At 43.1% G+C, this 20,994-nt stretch overlaps 1 protein-coding gene and 1 long non-coding RNA gene across 2 annotated transcripts in view; one reads left to right on the top strand and one right to left on the bottom strand.

The window, feature by feature from the left end:
- TNFSF11 (TNF superfamily member 11) overlaps positions 1 to 14,648 on the top strand; it is a 32,824-nt gene extending 18,176 nt beyond the window's left edge. Inside the window, exons 3-5 of the mRNA XM_045477611.1 lie at positions 8,919 to 8,964; positions 9,045 to 9,146; positions 13,111 to 14,648. Of these exons, the coding sequence (XP_045333567.1) occupies positions 8,919 to 8,964; positions 9,045 to 9,146; positions 13,111 to 13,532 (570 nt within the window). The 3' untranslated portion in view covers positions 13,533 to 14,648. The remainder of the gene's footprint in view (positions 1 to 8,918; positions 8,965 to 9,044; positions 9,147 to 13,110) is intronic.
- A 105-nt stretch (positions 14,649 to 14,753) lies between these two features.
- Positions 14,754 to 19,730, bottom strand: LOC123597987. Its single transcript, XR_006712345.1, has 3 exons — positions 19,597 to 19,730; positions 17,724 to 17,789; positions 14,754 to 16,405 (listed from the first exon to the last, which is right to left on the bottom strand). It is a non-coding gene; the product is annotated as an uncharacterized LOC123597987 (long non-coding RNA).
- Between the last annotated feature and the right edge of the window lie 1,264 nt (positions 19,731 to 20,994).

The raw sequence follows: 20,994 nt of genomic DNA, 5'->3' as shown, positions 1-20,994 counted from the left end.
ACTTTATGAAAACCCTAGGGGACCTTTAAGTGTAGCAGAAGCTTCCTCATTTAAACCATGAAGGTTAAACAATAAAAACTAATTTTCTATTCCCAGCCTAGCCAGTGCACTGCCAGGAAAGCATCACTCTCTTTTAGGAAAACAAGGGCATGCTCTTCGCCAGCCCTTTGGTGGGGAGAGAGCATTATCTGTTTGCAAAGATGTGTCTTTTCCAATCAGCAGATTTCTTTCGGGAGAAACAAGCCCCCGCTGACTGTCCTCGGGTGGGAGGAGGAGACCAGCCCACATCTTGGTAAAGTTCTTCGCTGAGAATTTCCAGAGGTGGTCACGGGGACGGCGGTGGCTGATTTAGTTAGGAGGCAAACAAATGAGGCGGTTAAGAGGTGGGGTGCCGGGGCTGTGGGCTGTGGATAGAATCCGTGTTGAGTAAACTTTGGCCCTGGGTGAATTTTGTAAATCAGTAGTTTATATTAAGAAATAAGTAATTTGGGGGATCAAAATGTAGAATTACAAATACATCAGAGACGGCCCTTCCTTTCAGGATTGGTGACCCCAACGCCCCGTGTACCTGCCCCCCTCACCGGTCCTTCTCCCCTTGTCCCCAGTGGGGATGGTCAAGAGCTGCCCTTCCCCCTCCCCCCGTGCTCCTCTCCCATTGTCCTGGGACCTGAAGGGTGAGGAACACACCCTTCATAACGTGTATTTAGGCGACAACACTCAAGGGATCCTCCTCTTAAAGCTCTTTGCTTCGAGGCTATCTTTGGACTGTTGTTACCACTGACAGCTCAAAGGAACTAAGGGGCCCCCAGCACCATCCAGGTGCGTATAACGTGTTCTCCCATATCCTGTGGATTAGAAGGTCGGTGTGAGCTTTGGGGTGGGGGGGGAGGAAGCAAGAGGCTGAGACACCCGTACTAATTCTCTTTAGCTGGTGCACAACAGCTGGGTATTCTTTCTGTACCTTGTAAACCAAGAATACATGGACGATAAAACCCTTACGGATAAAGAGCTATTGATAAGACGGTGAGCCGTGTCTCTCTGGGAGAGCCCTTGGAGACAAGGTCTGTATGGAAGGGAGGGCAGGATGCTCGCGGTGGAGACCGATTGGAAGTAGTTCTGCATGGCTGGCACCGGTGGTGTCCCGAGTGGCCTCAGAGGTGGGGTCTGGGGGCCCCGGGGAGGAGTAGCAAGAGAGCACAGAGCGGTCACCAGGACATCGTACGGGACCTTGTAAGCCCAGGTGAGGCCTGTGGGCTTGCCCCCGACATCCGTGCGCAGCACCCGGGGGGATGTTCAGAGAGGGAACATACTCCTCCGTGTACTTTAGGATTGCTCCAGCAGCAGAGATCAGTTGGAGGAAAGCAAGAGCCTGGCAGAGAGGTAGGAGGCTGTTCTCCTAATCCTGATGAGAAAGGAGGAAAGCTTGAAGGAAGGCAGTTGTACTTGGTGGCACCAAGGGGATGGACCTCTGAGCGCTTCACGAGGCGAGGCGGAAGTCTGCAGGACTTCTCTGCAGGAATAGGAAACCTATTCATTTTCAGAAACAACCCATGTGTGGTATTCATGTGCTAACTCGGCTGATGAATACACCATTCTTGTAACTAGGTTGGAGAAGAATTACATGAAGGGTATCATTAAGATGTTAAAACGAACGCATTACATATGTTAACAAGTGTATGAACCCTGTATTATATCTGGCAAACGGGGTGTTAAATCCTTGTTCAACCAGCCAGATGTCCCTGCAGCTGCTGCTGGTACTGCAGAGGGAGGCAGCCACCTGAGACCCCAGCTACGAGCTGGTGCCAGTGGTTTCCGAGGCATCTGGCCGTACAAATTGCTTCTTCTGTGCTCTGACTGACAGGCACCACGCAGATCGCACAATTCACAGCACAATGCACAGGTGGGACTTTTCAGTCCGAGACGCCCAGCCTCCAGCAACTTGACCTTTTCCGGGAATCTTTAAAGCTAGGAATGTCCTCTGGTGGGAGCTGAAATCTCCTTGTATCATTTTGTAAGATAATAAAACACTGCAATCAAGCAAATAAGACCCACTTGATAACATTCACTGTCGGATTGGAATGTTCTCAAAGTCTTGTTTGGGGCAGTCGTCCAACTGAGTTTTCAAAGGCGGGCTGAACATTTGCTGTAATTTGTTTAAATTACCTGGAGCAAAATCCTCCTCACTACCCAAAGGAGTTGAAAATACTCATAGGTATTTGTATTTATTCTTATGGAGTGTGATCTCTCCTAAGTGGCTTTGACTGTCAAGATCGAGCCAGTTCTGGGATGTCTCCCACCTCCCCAGGTTTGGCGAAAGACCCTAAAATATGTTAGAAGATGTCTGAAGGAGCCTGTTGCATCAGATTGAAGACACGGTCCGTACTCTTCAAATTTACCCTGCCACACTCTGGGTTGGGTGCTTCTTGGCTCTTGAGCTCGGGAGAAGCTGAAAAGAAGCAATCCTAGAGACCACAGTTACACAATCACATCGATCCTTTGTGCGCTTTCTTTCCTGGAGGAGAAATTGTGAAATCACAACATTTCTCTATGAGTGAAATAAAAGTCGAAATTAAAAAAAAAATTTTTTTTTGTATCGGTTGTTTTCCTGTCTGTTCAGACGTACTCCGACAGCAAAGATGAAACTGAGTTTTTCAGTCTAAATAGGAAAATACCACAATGAGAAGATTAAAACATGTTGTGAAATCTCCTCATCTCTATTGTTTTTAGACTTTGGAGCGGGGGCGACAGCAGTTTCAAATCTGCAGAGCCTGGCTGCGGCATCCCAGGCTTGTCAATGCGGGACGGCGTCCGCTAGGTGGCAGTATGTCAGAGGCTTTCGTCCCTGACTTGGCTGCAATTTCTTTGGCTGCCTACCAGCAGTTCTGTCTGCTTTCCTTCTTGTCCTGTTTTGAAGGGTTAAATGAAGCTATCATAATTTAGGTCCAAATTACGCTTATCTAAAAATGCATAATTTTGCTGAAAAGCCTACTTGTTACAGCGTGACCTTAAAATAAATTCATTCATTCGTGTGAGTTTTCTTGGTAGCTTATAGGTAATGATCCTAGTTGTCATGGATGGTTGATAGAAACCACGGGGCCATTCTTTCTGTCCCTGGCACATAATAGATGCTAAACACGCTGTCTTCTGAGAAGGCAGATCGCTGGTCTTCCTGGGGGAGCAGACGGTGGCTTCTCTCTTGTGGCTCTTAGCAAAGACCTGAGACCTTAGGAGGACCCTCTGCCTGACTTCCTCACCTTGGAAACTTCCTGCTTCCTGCTGGGAGGTATGTCAACTACCTGTACTTCTTTATGATCCACTATGCACTGGATGTTTATCCAGAGAGTGCGTTTTGTTTTGTTTTGTTTTGAACTTACAGCTGGCTTTAAAGTAGGATAAATCACACACAACAGTCTAAAAAAGATCTCTTTCATCTGAATAATTTGTTCAGAGGGAAGGAGATGGGATATCCTTTGTACTGTTTTCCCCGGATTAAATGATCAGAACTTTTTGAATTCAAAGAAACCAGAAGCGATGTCTGAGTGATAAGGTTTGGGAATAAAGAACTGCACATTTTAAGATACTCTAATTAGTGCAACAGCAGTAGAGGACTAAAGTGGGTGAAAATAAATGTAAGTGCACTGCTTAGACAACAAATGGAATTGTCAGTTGGGCTGGAGTACCAGTGCTCCTTTAGAAGGTTTCCTGTAATCTTGAAAATTAAAAATATTAGGGGGCATTCAAGAAAGGTCCGTGGTCGGTATATACGTAGCAAAGTATCTGATCCTTGAGAAAACTGACGAAGCCGAGTGGCTCCTGCTGTGTGGAGTGGGCTTGACAGTGTTCCATCCGGAGACACGGTGCCCCTCATGCCCAAGGTCTGCAGGCTGTAGTTTGGGCGGTTGACCAGCCAAGCCCTGAACATGGCTCAGCCTGGTCTGAGACAGTGATTTTCTGAAGACCCTGGGAATTCCAAGACCTTATTTCCTGATGTCAAGACTCCTTTTTTGGGACGCCTGGGTGGCTCAGTCGGTTATAAGCCTCTGACTCTTGATTTCAGCTCAGGTCATGATCTGGTTCGTGAGTTCGAGCCCCATGTCAGGCTCAGCACTGTGTGGGATTCTCTCTCTCCATCTCTTTCTGTCTCTCTCTCTCTCAACAATAAATAAGTAAAAACTTAAAAACAAAGGCAGCTTTCTGTCAGGTTTTCCAGGTTGCTGGCAGGTACTAGGCACCAGATCCCCAGGGAAAGGAAACCTCCTTTTAGAATTTCTACTTCAGGGAGGAAAACACCCTCTAAGGATTTCTTGACAGGTGTAGTCAGTCCCTCTACCCACTTAGGTTCTCCAGTTGGGACTTCATAAATTAGACTGATGAAAGAAAGATTAATAAGAGAAGAGCATACACATTTATTGAATATAGACTTCATAAAGAAATGAAGACCTGAAGAAATGGTTAACCTGATTTAAAAAAATTTTTTTAATGTATATTTATTTTTGAGAGAGAGACAGAGAGAGAGAGACAGAGCATGAGTGGGGGAGGGGCAGAGAGAGAAGGAGACACAGAATCAGAAGCACGCTCCAGGTTCTGAGCTGTCAGCACAGAGCCTGACATGGGGCTCGAACTCACAGAGGGCAAGATCATGACCTGAGCCGAAGTCGGACGCTCAACCGACTGAGCTACCCAGGCGCCCCTAACCTGACTGGTTTTTATACCAGGTTTGGTGAAGTGGGAAAATGTGATAGGGCAAAGGGTCTGAGCTAAGTAAACTGGGAAGGCCCATTCCCTCAGATTCTTCTTGGCATCCTTACATCTTGGAGATAAGGATGCTCCTTTCCGCCAGTTATGAGGACAGCACTCTCTCATGACGGTCTTATGACCTGCTTCAGAGAAGAAGGACAAGGTCAGGGAGTCCTTACTGCACCTGCCATTTCTCAAATTCCTTCAGCTAAAAATATTCAATATGCCAAGACATTATATTTTGGGGTAGCAGGTTCTGAACCTCATCACGAGCCCACGAAACTTTTCTGCCAGCTTTCAGGTGTGTATTTGAGGACTCCATCTTGTAAAGGGAGGTGGGCATAGAGCTCTAAAAGAGAAGTCAGAAGGCAGAGGTTCTAGTCCCAGCCTTAATTAGGGCAGTCCTTATTCTCTTTCAGCCTCCATTTCCCAGTCTGAAAAATCAGGTTAGTGATAATTACCCAGCCTCTGATTGTAATAAGAATCAAATATGACAATACAAGGGAAACTACTTTGTTGGCTACAAATGTAAGGGGTAATTTAATTTTCAGTACGAATATGCAGAATATATGTAAGTTGTGAGAATATAATTAATCTGTGACCAGAGAAGATGTCACCAAACAACCCTTCACGGGAGCACTTAATTAGTAATAATGTTTGTCAGTGCCTGCCCTATGTTAGAATCACCTGGAGGGGCCCCTGGGTGGCTCAGTTGGTTTAGTGTCAGACTTCAGCTCAGGTCATGATCTTGCGGTTGGTGAGTTCGAGCCCCCGTCAGCTCAGAGCCTGCTTTGGATCTTCTGTCCCCCTCTGTTTGCCCCTCCCCTGCTTGTACTCGCTCAAAAATAAATAAACATGAAAAAAATCACTTAGATTCTTTTTAAAAATACCAAGTCAGTATCAGACTAGTTATGTTAGACTGGCTGGAGTTGGGGCCTGGGTACCCTAAAGGAGTAGTCTGAGAAGAATGTTCTTCATGGTTGACATCCATGCACATAAATAACACTCATGTTAGAGTCCAGAAAATCGGGAGTAAGGATACATAAACATATATATATATATATATATATATATATATATATATATAATACACATGTGTGTATATATATATATATATATATATGGCTATAAAGATATATGCTTGTATAAAGATATATTGTGTGTACAAATGTATAAGCTTTAGCTTTTACACACATCACGTACTCCCTTTTCACATGGAAACTTCCCTTGTAGGGTTTCTGAGAGGAACTGCAAGTCTTGAATACCTAAAAACAAATATAACATGAAAACTGCACTGCCTAATGGGTCTCTAGCTAGAGTTTTCATTCATCCTGGGTCATGACACATTAGGGTTTTTGGTTTTTTTTTTATTTTTTGTTTTGGCTTTTTTGGTATTTGGCTTTTTTTTTTTTTTTTTAAGCAGTCATTGAAAGTGCTTCTGACTGGTGCTGGTTATTGAATTTTCTTGTAATGAAAAGTTTCTGTCACGGTTCTGACCTAGAAGTCACTGATTGAATGGGCAGGAGTTTTTTCCCAGGTGGGAGAGAACAATCTTTCCCTGCCCATTTCATCACTGGCTTTAGTCTGCTGCTTCTTTGCCTGGGTCCGAAGCTTCAAACGTATTTCAGATTTGCCCATCTCTGAAATCTTTTGGGATGTCAGAGGGAATGTTGTTCTCAAATTGAGGCCTCAGGCCTGGAGCACCAGTGCACCTGTTAGAAATGCAAATTCTCAGGCCCCACCCAAGACCTTACTGGGTCAGACACTGTGTTTCAACACGCCCTCTGGGTGCGCTCAAGCCCAAGAACTACTGAGCTGGCATATAGGTAATCTCCATGCTTTTCTCCATAAGATGTGTGTTTTTCTCCATAGAACAGCACGAACCAGACATTTGTGGACACACTTAATTTTGCTTCCTTTCTCCCTCCTCCCTCTCCCCTCTGAGGATGAGGCAGGTCAGGGCTAGAGGGAAAATGAAGGTAGCTTTAAATTTCTGTTACTCTGTCATCAAGGTTCCTATTCCAATCTTTTAAGAGATAGTAATCAGGTAAAGACACATTGCATATACATATGTATAAAGATATTCACAATCTATAAAGACATATTATACTATTAATGTATAAATATATGGGATGAGCACTGGGTGTGGTATGGAAACCAATTTGACAATAAATTTAATATTTAAGAATAAAATAAAATATAAAAAATATATATATACAATGTACAAGTATATATATCTCCATTATAAATGTATGAATATGTAAAATGTATAAAGATGCATTGTGTGTATATGTATATATATATGCATATATATGCATAAAAATATACACAATGTATAAAGGTACATTTTGTATATATAAATCTCTGTTGTAAATACAGGGGAGACTAAATACAGGACATTCCAGAAATCAGAGTACCATTGGGAATCAAAAGGTCACAAGAAGAGACTTGGGTGATTGGAGGGCAGCAGGGGAGAAAAATAAATCTTGGATGGAGTGGGAAGAAGAAGGTCTGGTAAGGGCCATTGCACAGCTCAAAAGGAGCTGCCACAATTTGCTTAGTACTTCCTGCAAACCATGCTCCCAGAGCTTTGTAGTGCATGTTCTGGGTCAAGGCAAGGGGACAATGTAGCCCTGGATGAGCAACCATGGTTCCTTGTAAAAGTCAGACTGACTTCTTTAGGTAACAGAAAACAGTTGTGCTGTTTTCTCCAAGGGTCTTTAAAAGTATAGATTCTTATCTCTCTTGGGAGTCCTGAAGGCAGAGAGACAATTCAGTGTTATCTTATCTCTAGAACCCTTCCAGCTGTTAACAGTTGAAGTTACGTTTGCCTCTATCTATCTATCTATCTATCATCTATCTATCTATCTATCTATCTATCACCTATCTCAAAGCCCTTCTCTCCAGACACTCAAAGAACTTAAGCTATATGGTTGATGTTTTAAACACCATGGGATGGGACAGGGGGCTGAGGAGAAGGTTACCATGGATGGTCATCCCAGTAACAGAGGAATTAGGCATCTCTCCAGAGTGTTTCTAGTATCTAGGTATTTGAATTACCAGAGACACTCTGCTAAGTGCCTACATGCATTATGTCATTTAATCTTAACACCCACCTTATAATAGAGGAGGTGCTATGAATGTCCTTAGTATAAGTAGGTGGCTGATAAGGGATTTGAATTGAAGTTAAACCTGATGTTTTACCTACTCCACCTTACTATTTAACAGTAGCTGAGGTCTTGATTCAGGTGGGCATGTAGTTGGATGCTTCATCCTCAGGGCTCAAATTGAGTTACGCCATTACCTATGCTCGTTATATACTTGTGCTCTATCTTTTTCTGGTTTGTTTCTAAACCTCTTTGTGGCAGTATTTAAACTTAACTATTTTTTTTTAAATTTTTTTTTCAATGTTTATTTATTTTTGGGACAGAGAGAGACAGAGCATGAATGGGGGAGGGGCAGAGAGAGAGGGAGACACGGAATCGGAAACAGGCTCCAGGCTCTGAGCCATCAGCCCAGAGCCTGACGCGGGGCTCGAACTCACGGACCGCGAGATCGTGACCTGGCTGAAGTCAGACGCTTAACCGACTGCGCCACCCAGGCGCCCCTAAACTTAACTATTGATCCTCCAAAAGCTCTTAGACTTCCATATAGTACTTTAAATACACTGTGATATTTTTAAATAAAAAATTAATCAAAGAGAATAATGGGCATTATTCTCTTTGCTGTGGGCCAAGCTTCAGTGTCATAACAGGAATTCACTAATGAAATAGATATAAAAAGAGCCTCCCTAAAGATTTAAGAGGGTTATATATTCTGTGGTAATTGTTTTTTTCCTGGGTAACTTCATCTTCATTTGTGTACCTGCTACAAATTCTTAATTATGTTTAATTATTCCAGGTTTTATAATTTACATTGTCTTTTATTTCCTCTTATCGTCCAAAGTATTTTATTAGATGGCATGTGTGTGGTCTATTTTTTAAGCATATAGACATAATTCTTAGGGATGAAATTCTCTTGATAGCTACCTAGAACACCAAAGAATTTCACTGCCTATATATGTCTGGCATAGTTTGAAGGAAAGAAAATTAATTTATTGTATTTCCAACAGTCCTAAATTCTTACTGATTGATTGAAAGAGTGAATATACAAGTAAGATTTTTTTTTTCTTTTTATTTCAGGAATTACAACATCTAGTTAGATCACAACACATCAGAGCAGAGAAAGGTAAGCACGGATCTGCATGAATATTTGAAATCATATAGGGCCAGAACTCTTTGGGCTAACGTGGTTTCTCTCATCTCCAGCTATGATGGAAGGTTCATGGCTAGAACTGGCCAGGAGGGGCAACAAGCCTGATACCCAGCCTTTTGCTCATCTCACTATTAATGCCACTGACATCCCATCAGGTAAGTTCCATTAGCATCCAGCCTGAAAAAGATTTCAAAAGTCCTTCATCAGCCCATTTGAATACTCAAAACTATTATTGTCCTGTTACTAAAATTGTGAGAGCCCTTAACTTCTAGATCAGAAGAAAGATCATTTGGCGTTCAGTTGATAATCTCTATTGTGGAAATAGTTATTCTCAACTCTGCCAGAATGGATGTCCTCACTTCAATTTCAGATCATCAGAATGGGTGCTTATTTTTAATGACTGCCAGTTGAGGTTGCACAACTGGGAAGGACAGTCTCTTGTTACGTTCATCTGTATTTACCCAAACCAAAGCTGATACATCCCCATTGCCAACCCATGAAGTTCATGGATGTATCTCTTGCAGAGTTCCAGGTAGGGGCTTGACAGAGTAATATTTAAGAGGCAGTAGCCCCCTAGAAAAGGAAACATATTCCTCCTTCTCCAAGGGCTTACCGCTTTCTCTGGGCAAGAATTTAGCTCAATGCACTGGAAAGCTGATTATCTTTTAGAAATGAAGAAACTCAGAGCTCTGTGCCTCTATCTACTTTAATGCCCCTGCTGTTCCATCATGTAATCCCCACTGGCCACTCTACTTGGGATAGATGAACATCAAAAAGGTTACAAAGAAGATTATGATAGGGCGTCAGTTGACATTACCATCCTCATCATCGTGACCTTTGTTCAACGTACCCGATGTACCAGGCATCTCACTGAATTCATTATCTCCAATCCTTGCTACAAGCACGCAAGGTGAGTGATTGTCATTCATTTCACAGACAAGGAAACTGAGGTCCGTGTGGTACATCTGCCCAGGTCACGGTGGTGACAAGGCTGGAAGTTGAACTCCACTCTAGTTCATTCCCAAGTCCACTGTTTTTACACTACAGTCTATCATATTAGGACCCTGTGGCCAGTTGGCTTTGTCAGAAAGAAGTAAATTCAGAGCTCTTATGTTCTTATTTTCCTGTAAGAAATAGATGAATGTAGTTTTAATAGCAGGGGCTCTGAAGTCTGACAGCCGGGGTGTGAGGCCCACTGTACCTCATTGGCTGTATGACCTCATGCAGATTATTGGAATCATTTGTGTATCAGCTTCTTCAGGGGATGGTGATCACATCCACCTCGTGGGGTGGCTGTGGAGACTGAATGAGGCAATGTCGGAGCATGCTCTTACAGAAGCTGGCACACAGTAAGCACTCCATGAAAGCAAGTTGTTATTATTATTTGAGTTTAATTAAATAATTATCCATATTCCACTTTGTTCTAAAAATCATTTAAGGCTCGTTTTTCTTGGAGTTAAAAAAAAAATATCCAAGTTCTGGTAATGATTTTGCAGCCACTATCATAGCATGGGCCGCAGAGAGATGTTTCCCGACTGTAGACATAGAAGCTGAGAAGCCAGCTCTTCGGTTTGTAGCACATTTTCCTAAACTATCCGTCCTGTCCCAGGTACCTGCTTCATAAACAAATGTTCTCTCTCTGTGCATGTGTGTGTGCCTCACACTGACGCTACACGAATTTTCTGAGTGAAAACTATTTTGCATATTAGCAAATGCAATCAAATTAATACTGACGTCTCAGCTGTGTGTGCTATGAATGTACTCTGCATTTATCTTTCCGGTTCATTTTAAACGGCATATGATAAATATTGCATTGCTCTGTGTGCCAAAGTCTGGCAATAGCAAGCGTGTTTTCGTTCTCTTCAGGCACCTAGCATCAAATCATTGCCAAAAAACAAGGCAAAACTCCTAGTTATTTTCCGACGGTTATTGAGTTTGTGACTGAGTGAAATGCAGTAGTGTATGCTTCTGTTTAAGAAAATAGCATTTGCTCCTCTGGCTGAGCCAACAGCTCCTTGAGTCCATTTTTCTCGTGGTTTGGGCCAGTACTGGTCTTCAGAGAAAGGGGGCTTTAACTTGGCATGCTCATTTTTGGCCTCTGTTTTCTGTTTATTTAAACATAAGAAAAAACCGAGAATCTGCCTTATATTGATTGCTAGCTTATGGCTTTTCTCAAAGCTGCTTGAATAAAATGCACTGGGAAGTATTTTGGGAGGCCAGACGACATGGCTTTCTTAAGGGGGCTGTTCAGGCTAAATATTTGGAGAAGCCTCTTGTCCCGCACGTACTGGCACTGACCCCGGGGATGAGGGGCTGGGGTGAAAGGTCGTCAGCATGCCTCATCAGTCATGGAAACCCAGGCTTGTCACGCGAGGTCCCTCAACCTGATCACAGGATAGTTTTCTCTTCCTGTCTCCTGCCCTTCTCTGTTCTTGAGTCCTCCTTCGCATTCATGCTGACGGCTTTCCTCCCTTTCTTCTCTGCATGCTGTGTGCATTCCATTCTTTGCACCAACGGTTTTCCTTGCGGACAGCAGTCTCCTTTTCTCAGCCCATCCACATCTGATTGGATTCTCCCTGTCCCCTGGTTCCTTCGTCCCCTCAGTGGGCCGAGTGCTTCTGATCACCGTTAATTTCTGCAGCTTTCACTTGGCAGTTAGATGCTTTAACTGAACTTCAACCAAGTGCCACGCGATATGCAGCAATGAAACTACTCTATTTTCTATTTTATTTTACTTGCTTATTTCTCATTTTCTCCACTAGTAGTGCTAAATGCCTTGAGGTCATAGTGCTTGATAAAGTTCTTTATTATGGGCAGAGTGAATCTCCATAGGAAGACCCCACCCAGATATTTATTGAATGACTGATCAACTAATGGATTGGTGAATGGATGAGTGGATGAATAAAAAGAGAGGTGGTTAGTAGGGAATATGGACATTCCTTCCAATGGACTGGCTAACAGTGGGAGTGATATGTGGTCAAGGCTCCTGTCTTTTCTCCCCTCTCTGTTTCATATTCCCTTCTTGTCTTTCCAGGCTATATGTCTGAGCCCTTGGTCTAATACTAGCTAATTCTCCCACTGAGAGAGTAGACTTTACCTTTCTGCTTCTCTCTGTTAAGAGTCATCATAGGAGATAAACTATAAGACAAGTCATTAATTGAGAAAAAAGACTGAACACAGAGTAGAGTAAGAAGAGGGAAACATGGGATAATTTCAGATGGGAAACTTCTTGAATTTTGTTTACTTTGTCGATGGTTTAGGTGGCTGTTTACCAGCCTGGAGGAATTATTTTACTACTGTTTGTGAGTCTTGCAGTCTTGTCTTGATTCACTGGGGACCATGGGATGATACTGACATTTGAAATGATAGTTACATTTGGGGTGATATTTACATTCTGGATGCTATAATCTGGGATGATCTGAGGCGGGACCTCCAATGAAAAAGAAAAAAGTGCTACCGTGGGTCCTAGAGGCCGCAGTGCCTCTAATGGCTTCTCAGGCTCACTCTAGCACCCTTCTGTGGATAAGCTATGGAGTTCAGGAAATATACTATTCTTGGACAGGGATTGGAACCATTGGAATCAAGCAGAGTCTGGAAATTCTCTTCCTATACTTGTCTCTTGCTTTCCTGTATCAACTGCCTTTGGCTTATTCTCTGTCTTCAGCCTGAAATGATCTTTCTGATTCTGTTGGCTGACTCCTGTACCTATTTTAAGTTCTCAGACTCAGTTGCAATTCAACAAAGTCATTCTTGATTCTTCTGGGAGGAACCAAACTCTCTTTCTTTTGAATTCCCATGGCAATTATCTGTCTGCACCTTGGCTCTCAGGGCATATGCCTTGCTTCTTATCTGAATACACCACACCTATGGGTCATGTCCTGTAGTCCCCTTCAGGGAAGGAAAACTGGGTTTTTGTCTTTGTACTCTCTCAGGTGTCTAGCAGAGAGCGGTAAGCACATCTTAATGTTGCTCTGCCCTTTTAGAAAATAAATTCTGACGAGGTATTCTCTGATTGGAACCATGACTATTATGCTGTTTTTCCCCAACCTCATAGAATCGTGAGGATGTCCTTCTCCTCAGAGGGACAGATTTTAAATCATGTGCCTTTCCTCCCCTCAGGTTCCCACAAAGTGAGCCTGTCCTCCTGGTACCATGACCGAGGTTGGGCCAAGATCTCCAACATGACTTTCAGCAATGGAAAACTAATAGTTAACCAAGATGGCTTTTATTTCCTGTATGCCAACATTTGCTTTCGACATCATGAAACTTCAGGAGACCTCGCCACAGAGTATCTTCAGCTGATGGTGTATGTCACTAAAACCAGCATCAAAATCCCGAGCTCTCATACCCTGATGAAAGGAGGTAGCACCAAATACTGGTCAGGGAATTCTGAATTCCATTTTTATTCCATAAATGTTGGAGGATTTTTTAAACTACGGTCTGGTGAGGAAATAAGCATCGAGGTATCCAACCCTTCACTACTGGATCCAGATCAAGATGCAACATACTTTGGGGCTTTTAAAGTTCTAGATATAGATTGAGCCCCATTTTTTGGAGCGTTATTATGTATTTCCTAGGAGGTATGGAAAATTTTTTGTAAACAAGCCAAGAAGGATGTATATAGATGTGAGACTACTAAGGGGTATGACCCGTAATGGTACAAGAAGACTCTTTCCATGCTTTTGACTATAGAGAGCACATGTATTTACAGCCAATGGGAGATGTTGGCTTAGGCTGTTACAGTCCGAGGGCTTTCTGACATAAAGGTTTTTAAATTTTGTAACGAATTCCTAGAATTAGGCCATAGGAGCAATTATGGTTGCCTTCATGCGGACTACGGGAGGGGTTAATTCTCTGGATCTGGCCCGTGGTTATGCGCCACGGTGCCACTCAAGTGGAGAGGGTGTCCTCTCATTGCAAATGGATGATCACCAGAAGGGTTAAGTTCTTTTGAATTGTTACATCATGCTGGAACCTGCAGATAAATACTTTTTCTAATGAGGAGAGAAAATATATGTATTTTTATATGATATCTAAAGTTATATTTCAGATGTAATGTTTTCTGTGCAAAGTATTGTAAATTATATTTGTGCCATAGTATTTGATTCAAAATATTTAAAAAATGTCTTGCTGTTGACATATTTAATGTTTTAAATGTACAGACATATTTAACTGGTGCACTTTGTAAATCCCCTGGGGAAAACTTGCAGCTAAGGGGGAAAAAAAATGTGGTTTTTTTTGCTACTATCAACTGTATCATATTTCTTTATTCTTTTTAACTTAGTAGATTTTTCAGGCTTGTCAAGTCTGCGCAAAAAAATTAAAATGGATGCCTTGAATAATAAGCAGGATGTTGGCCACCAGCTGCCTTTCAAATTTAGAAGCTAATTGACTTTAGAAAGCTGACATTGCCAAAAAGTATACATAATGGGCTACTGGAATCTGTCAGGAGTATTTATATAATTATTGAACAGGTGTTTTTTCTACAAGTGCTGCAAATTGTAAATTTTGTGGGGTTTTTTTTAATGGAAAAGTTATCAGTGGCTTATCAGCAAAAAATCCCTTTTTAATATAGGAGATGATATTTTATATTGTACAGTAAAAACATTGCCTTTGAATGTTCATTTTTTTGGTACAAAAATAAATTTATAAGAGGACCTGCCTTGTGATACTGTGCCTCTCTTTTCCGTCTGTCTTGCTCTGTGGTTCCATTCTCTCCAATATGGTATTGTGGCTTCCATCTTTCCAAAGGTTACCAGGAGAAATGCAGATTTAATTAAAAATTAAGAATGGATTTAATTGAATTAGTGAACCTCAGAATTTGAAAAATAATTTATAAGGGATTTGTATGCAAGAACGTAGCCAGATCGAAAATAGAGGCTTCGTCGCTCAAAAAAGAACAGTTTGTGTCATGCTATGTCACGAGAAGAAAATGAGATTGTGCACAAGTTCCTAATGCCCTGCAGGACAACCATTTGACCTGGAGGGGCCCCTGAACATTTTATAGCTTACCATGGTGAGGAAACATTAGCCATGGACTAGATCCTCGACCTCATGGAAATTTATGTGGGGAGCTGTCCCAACTCTGCTGGTTACTCACTTGAAAGAGATGTAAGAAAACAAGCAACTTAGGAAGGCACAGGAAACCATAATATAAGGCACTTGACATTCGCGGATAAATGTTTCTTGATGGTTGTGAAGAATGGAAAGAGGAAAGAAATAGCAGATGCTAAAGAAGAAATTGTACATTGAAAACAGCAAAGCTATGATTGTAGCACTCAATCATTGTCCAAAATACACCTATTGTTTTAAACCTATCAGTAAATCTGAAGTAGATTGGCACAAAATATGATTTCAGTGATGCATATCCCAATCGCTGAGCCTTGCTTTAAGGAAAAATGATGTGCAGTCGGAATTTCTCCACTCTCCACGGACACAAAATGTTGTTATATAAAGAACCTAATTAGCTGCCCTGGCTCCTATGATGTGATTCTGTCATTTGCACTGGTGAATAACTTTCATTTGTTCCACATTATTTACGGAGCACTAACTATGTGCTAGGCACTGTATCAGGCACTGAGGATTCTACAGCATTCTTCCCACCCTTGAGAAGTTTCCCTTCTAGTGGGGAGGAGCCTCATAAGAGTGTGGGAGGTGAGCTCCAGGGCATGGACCTGTAGAGCATGCTGTGGTATCAGAGAAATGGCCATTGAACCCAATCCTGGGAATCACAGAAGTTACAGAAATTAAATTGGGCTGGATAGTATGTGGGCTGAAAGGTTCCGAAAGTGAATATAGAGTAGGATATCCATTACTATTTTTAATTTAGAGGCAACTGACGTGCAATCTCTCAAAGATGAGCTAAAACCCAAAGTCTAGGGTTGGAAAGAACCCAGGATCTTGTGCGATAATACATGGTGGCACCAGCCAGACTGGGGAACTAACATGGCGGATGGTCTGCAATACTAAGGGAGATCCTTTATAGAAAACCTCGAAAATCCAGCCTGACTGTGACGTTGAACTTGCATATGTTAACAACCTGGTAGGGATTGTTAGAGCTCTGCTGGAATGAACCTATGACTTAATGAAATGTTGGTGTAAACTGGCCTGTGCCTTGAAGGAGTAAGCTGTAACAAGGGGCTGTGCCAAGGGTGTGGAGGTATAGAAAAGGCTTTTCCTCTTTTCTAGTGATGCTCCAGGCTTTCCGGGATCTGAAATGCAGGACTCAATACCCGACTTCCCCTCACACACTATTTTACTGCTGTATTGTCTTCTCACTCACCCCTTTCCCCATTTCCATCCTTCTTACGTGTTTTCATCTTTTTCTTTTCGCCTCGAATCCCCGGCCCTTGCCTCAGAGGAACGTTCCGTTTCTCTAGTGGCCCTCGAGGAATAAGGAGGCTGCCACATCTGACTGAGATGGAAGCAGAGCCTGTCAACACTCAGCAGCGACGAAGTGAATGCGCTGAGGACTGACAAAATCATGTCAGGAAACCAACACACACACCGGACGCTCTGGCAAGTGGGATTGTGTGCTCGTTGCAAATATCCCACGTCAGTCATCTTTCTAACACATGCCAAATCTGAAGGAAGGAACGCATGCGAATTTTAAAGGCGTCTGTCTTTGTGAGTCGGCTTCTCCAAACCCACCAGACTCAAGCACACTTGCATCTTTCCAAAACACTACGTGTGAGGCAGCTCCTGTTCCGTGAAGCTGCTTTCCTCACTCTGCTCCTGCTTCCTTTTGGCTCCTGCATTTACATTAGGCCCGCCTAGAAAAGTATCCAGGGTGGGGCGCCTGGGTGGCGCAGTCGGTTTAGCGTCCGACTTCAGCCAGGTCACGATCTCGCGGTCCGTGAGTTCGAGCCCCGCGTCAGGCTCTGGGCTGATGGCTCAGAGCCTGGAGCCTGTTTCCGATTCTGTGTCTCCCTCTCTCTCTGCCCCTCCCCCGTTCATGCTCTGTCTCTCTCTGTCCCAAAAATAAATAAACGTTGGAAAAAAAAATTAAAAAAAAAAACAAAACAAAGTATCCAGGGAAGATGGCCCATTCCCAGTGACTTAGGGGGAAACCTGAGCACTTCAAGCCTCATCCTGTCTCTCTGGGTCTACTTGTTGATTTGGGGTTACACTGGCACACTGTGGGGGACACAGCTCTGACTCAACCTGCCGTTCCACATTTAGTCTGTAGGGTCACTCGGGGCAGGCCAAGCATGTGTCAGCCTCACTTTTGGCTTCGCTAATCGATGCTCTGGCTTCTCTGCTATGAAACTGAAATACGTTTCCCAGAAGCTGCATTTATAAATGCTAATTAGTTATTGATTCACATTATGATGATTTAGGCTTGTGTCACTTCTTACAATAAAAAATTTGTACACAGCGAGTGCTAGACTTTAGCTATGAAACAGAAATCTATCCTTCTGATTAGTAACACTTTGATGATACTTCTACTCTCGTAATTTAAAAATTCTATTTCCTAATCATTTACCCGCCTCCCCTCCCCTCTCCTTTGCTGACGGATTTTCTTTACAGGAGCCGGTCAGCGTCTTGACCAGTACTCCAGCTATTAGTAGCGACAGCCTCTGTGATCTTATCAGATGAGGACCAGTTATAATGTTATTCATATTGCAACTGGCTTTCAGTGTTTATAGAGAAATCCTGTAGAATCTTCTGTTTTGAAAACTGAAAGAGGTGTCCTTTCCTTTGGGCAAAGGAATGAGCTAGTCGTTATTTACTCCATTAGTAGCATCCAGAACTAAGAACCTGAGGATCAGGGCCGGCTTCAGAGACAGTAATTTCCCCTGAAAAAAATTGATAGTTTTAACTCTCTTATGAGGGCCTTAAAATCATGGTATGTCACTCTCTTGGGCAAAGCCTACTTTTTTTCCTTTTTCTGTGGATTCTGCAGAAGCTTCGTTTTCTCAAAGGCCTGAACTTAATAATCTTATATGTTGGTGGAATGGAAGTTCCTCATGAAATGTACACATCTTTTGGAAGAAAGATTGCAAATTGGGTGTCGGCCGGACCCAGGATTGGAATCTACCCTCTGCTGCCTGATAACCTTGGGCAGGTGGCCACCATTTGGATTTCAGGTTTTTACCTTGTGAAGGAGGAGTCAACCTACCTGTGTTGACAAGTTGTGAGGATTGGCACATGCGAGGGGCTCAACAAATAGGGGCCACCAGTATTGTCTTCCCACCCCATTTGCTACACACTTAGTCCCCAGAGTCAAGCACATTGAAAAAAAATTTTTAACGTTATTTTTGAGAGAGAGAGAGAGACAGAGACAGAGCATGAGTGGGGGAGGGGCAGAGAGAGAGAGGGAGACACAGAATCTGAAGCAAGTTCCAGGTTCTGAGCTGTCAGCACATAGCCCCACGTGGGGCCTGAACCCACGAACCGGGAGATCATGACCTTAGTTGAAGTCAGACACTTAACCAACTGAGCCACCGTGGCACCCCCCCCAAGCACATATGTTATCTTTTTCGTCTAGCTGCCATGCATGGCCATATGGAGCAAAGCCCTGCACAAAGCATTATTAGCGACACTAGGATAGATACGAAATTAATTTTCTAGGGCTGCAATAGGTAACAACTGCACAACCCGAGTGGCTTAAAACAACAGAAATTTGTTCTCTCACAGTTCTGGAGGCTGGATATCTGCAATCCAGGTGTTGGTAAGGCCATGCTCACTCTGAAGGTTTTAGGGGAGAATCCTTCCTTAGGATTCTGATGGGTTCAGCAGTCCCGTTCCTTGACTTGTAGATGCATTGCTTCCATCTCTGCTTCTATTGTCACATGGATCTTCTTCTTGTGTATCTCACAACCATCCTTTCTTCATTAGGACACCAGTCATTGGATTTAGTTCCTACCCTAACACAGCATGACCTCATCTCACCTTGATTACTTTGCAAATACCGTATTTCCAGATAAGGTCACATTCACAGATTCTGGGTGGATGTGAATTTTTAGGTAACATTATTCAACCCAATACAGCTATACACAGAGTTCAGGAAGGAAATAAACATCTAAAAACCAAACCATAACTAAACTAGAATTAATTAATGCCACAATAGAAGCATGAGCAATGGTGCTGTTGAATAAACCTAACACAGTGAGGGTTTGTTTCACTGAAATATGAATGAAATCATATTTGAATCCAATTAAGAATGCTGTGTTTGTGTTGGCTGTTTACTTTCATGAGACTATACTGGGATTAGGACAGGCTGTTATGCGCCCTCTCATACCTTCCCTCCCTGTGAAGTCTCTCCCTCTCTGCTCCCCACCCCACCCCAGAGCATTGTGGCTCTGCTGATGGCCACCACCAGGATTTGTATTTGCTTCTTCTTTCTAACGGCAAATGTGATTTTGCTCAAGGATGAGGAGTTAAAAGGAACCAATTTGAAAGAATTCATCTCCGTAATAGACAGGGAACCAGATGGAGAAAATGTTACTTACCCAAAGTTCCAGAGCTCAGAGGAAGGCAGCCAAGCTTGATGGAGCTTTGCCCGTGGAGGTGTTCAAGGCTGGCATTTAGCAAGAGCTCCGCCTGCACGCCAGGGGGTGGGTGATGGCAGGAAGGGCAGGGGTTGAGAGATCAGTACCATACCTGTGATGCTGAAATCTTGGGTAAAGTAACCAGCATCTTCATAAGTTTGTTTTTATTGTAGGGTGCCTGGGCGGTTCAGTTGGTTAATCATCTGACTCTTGATCACAGCTCAGGTCTTGATGTCAGGGTTCTGAGTTCAAGCCCTGTGTTGGGCTCCATGGTGAGTGTGGAGCCTACAAAATTAAAGTTTTTATTGCATTTCTGGTGGGAGTTGTGGACATCTGTCATTGGATTTAGGGCCCCCCCTGGATAATAGAAAAAGATTTCCTCTCAGGGTCCCTAGGTGGCTCAGCTGGTTGAGCATCTGACTTTGGCTCAGGTCATGATCTCGCGGTTCATGGGTTCGAGCCCCACCTCTGGCTCTGTCCTGACAGCTCAGAGCCTGGATCCTGCTTCGGATTCTGTGTCTCCCTCTCTTTCTGCCCCTCCCCTGCTCACACTCTGTCTCTGTCTCTCTCTCTCTCAAAAATGAATAAACATTAAAAAAAATTTTTTTTTAAAGAGGAAGATTTCCTCTCAAGATCCTTAATTGTACCTGCAATGAGCCATTTCCTAAATAAAGTATTATCCACAGGTACTAGGTTTAGAATGTAGACATATCTTTTTGAGGCCACCATTCAACCTACTATGCTTTCCAAATCACAATTATTAATAGGGCCAGTCACCCTGATATCCTTCTCCTTGTGGTTATGGCTTTCACGGAGGGACAAGGAAACCATCAGAAGAGGCTGGGGCCGGGAAAACAACTCATAAATACTGAATGATACAAAAATCCCCAGATCTGTAAAATTCTGAAAATGTGAATGCATGAGACAGATCCCAGAGGGGATAGACGTGTATGAGAATGTTATTGTGTTAGGGAAATGGGATTATAGATGTTTTCTTCTTTCCAAAATCTCCCTGACTATTGTTACGCTGCCATTGAATTCAATAATAAAGAGCATTAAAACTAATGTTTTCAACAAAGAAACGACATGGCAGCTTTTGGTGCTAAATCAATCTAGGGCCCCACAATGTGAGGCCTGCTTGTTTTTTAATTTTTTTTTTTCAACGTTTATTTATTTTTGGGACAGAGAGAGACAGAGCATGAACAGGGGAGGGTCAGAGAGAGAGGGAGACACAGAATTGGAAACAGGCTCCAGGCTCTGAGCCATCAGCCCAGAGCCCGACGCGGGGCTCGAACTCACAGACCGCGAGATCGTGACCTGGCTGAAGTCGGACGCTTAACCGACTGCGCCAGCCAGGCGCCCCAAGGCCTGCTTGTTTTTTAAATAGGATGCCCTGGAGGCCTGGGGAGACTGCATCAGCTGGAAAGGCGGGCGTTTTAGAACAGGAAGAAGTGACTTCTCCCCCGGGTGTTGCCTTTCACCCTTCCCAGCCTTGAACTTAGTCAGAATT

Source organism: Leopardus geoffroyi, chromosome A1 (genome assembly GCF_018350155.1).
Source record: "Leopardus geoffroyi isolate Oge1 chromosome A1, O.geoffroyi_Oge1_pat1.0, whole genome shotgun sequence".
Lineage (NCBI taxonomy): Eukaryota > Metazoa > Chordata > Mammalia > Carnivora > Felidae > Leopardus > Leopardus geoffroyi.
This window is presented reverse-complemented; position numbering and strand designations above follow the sequence as displayed.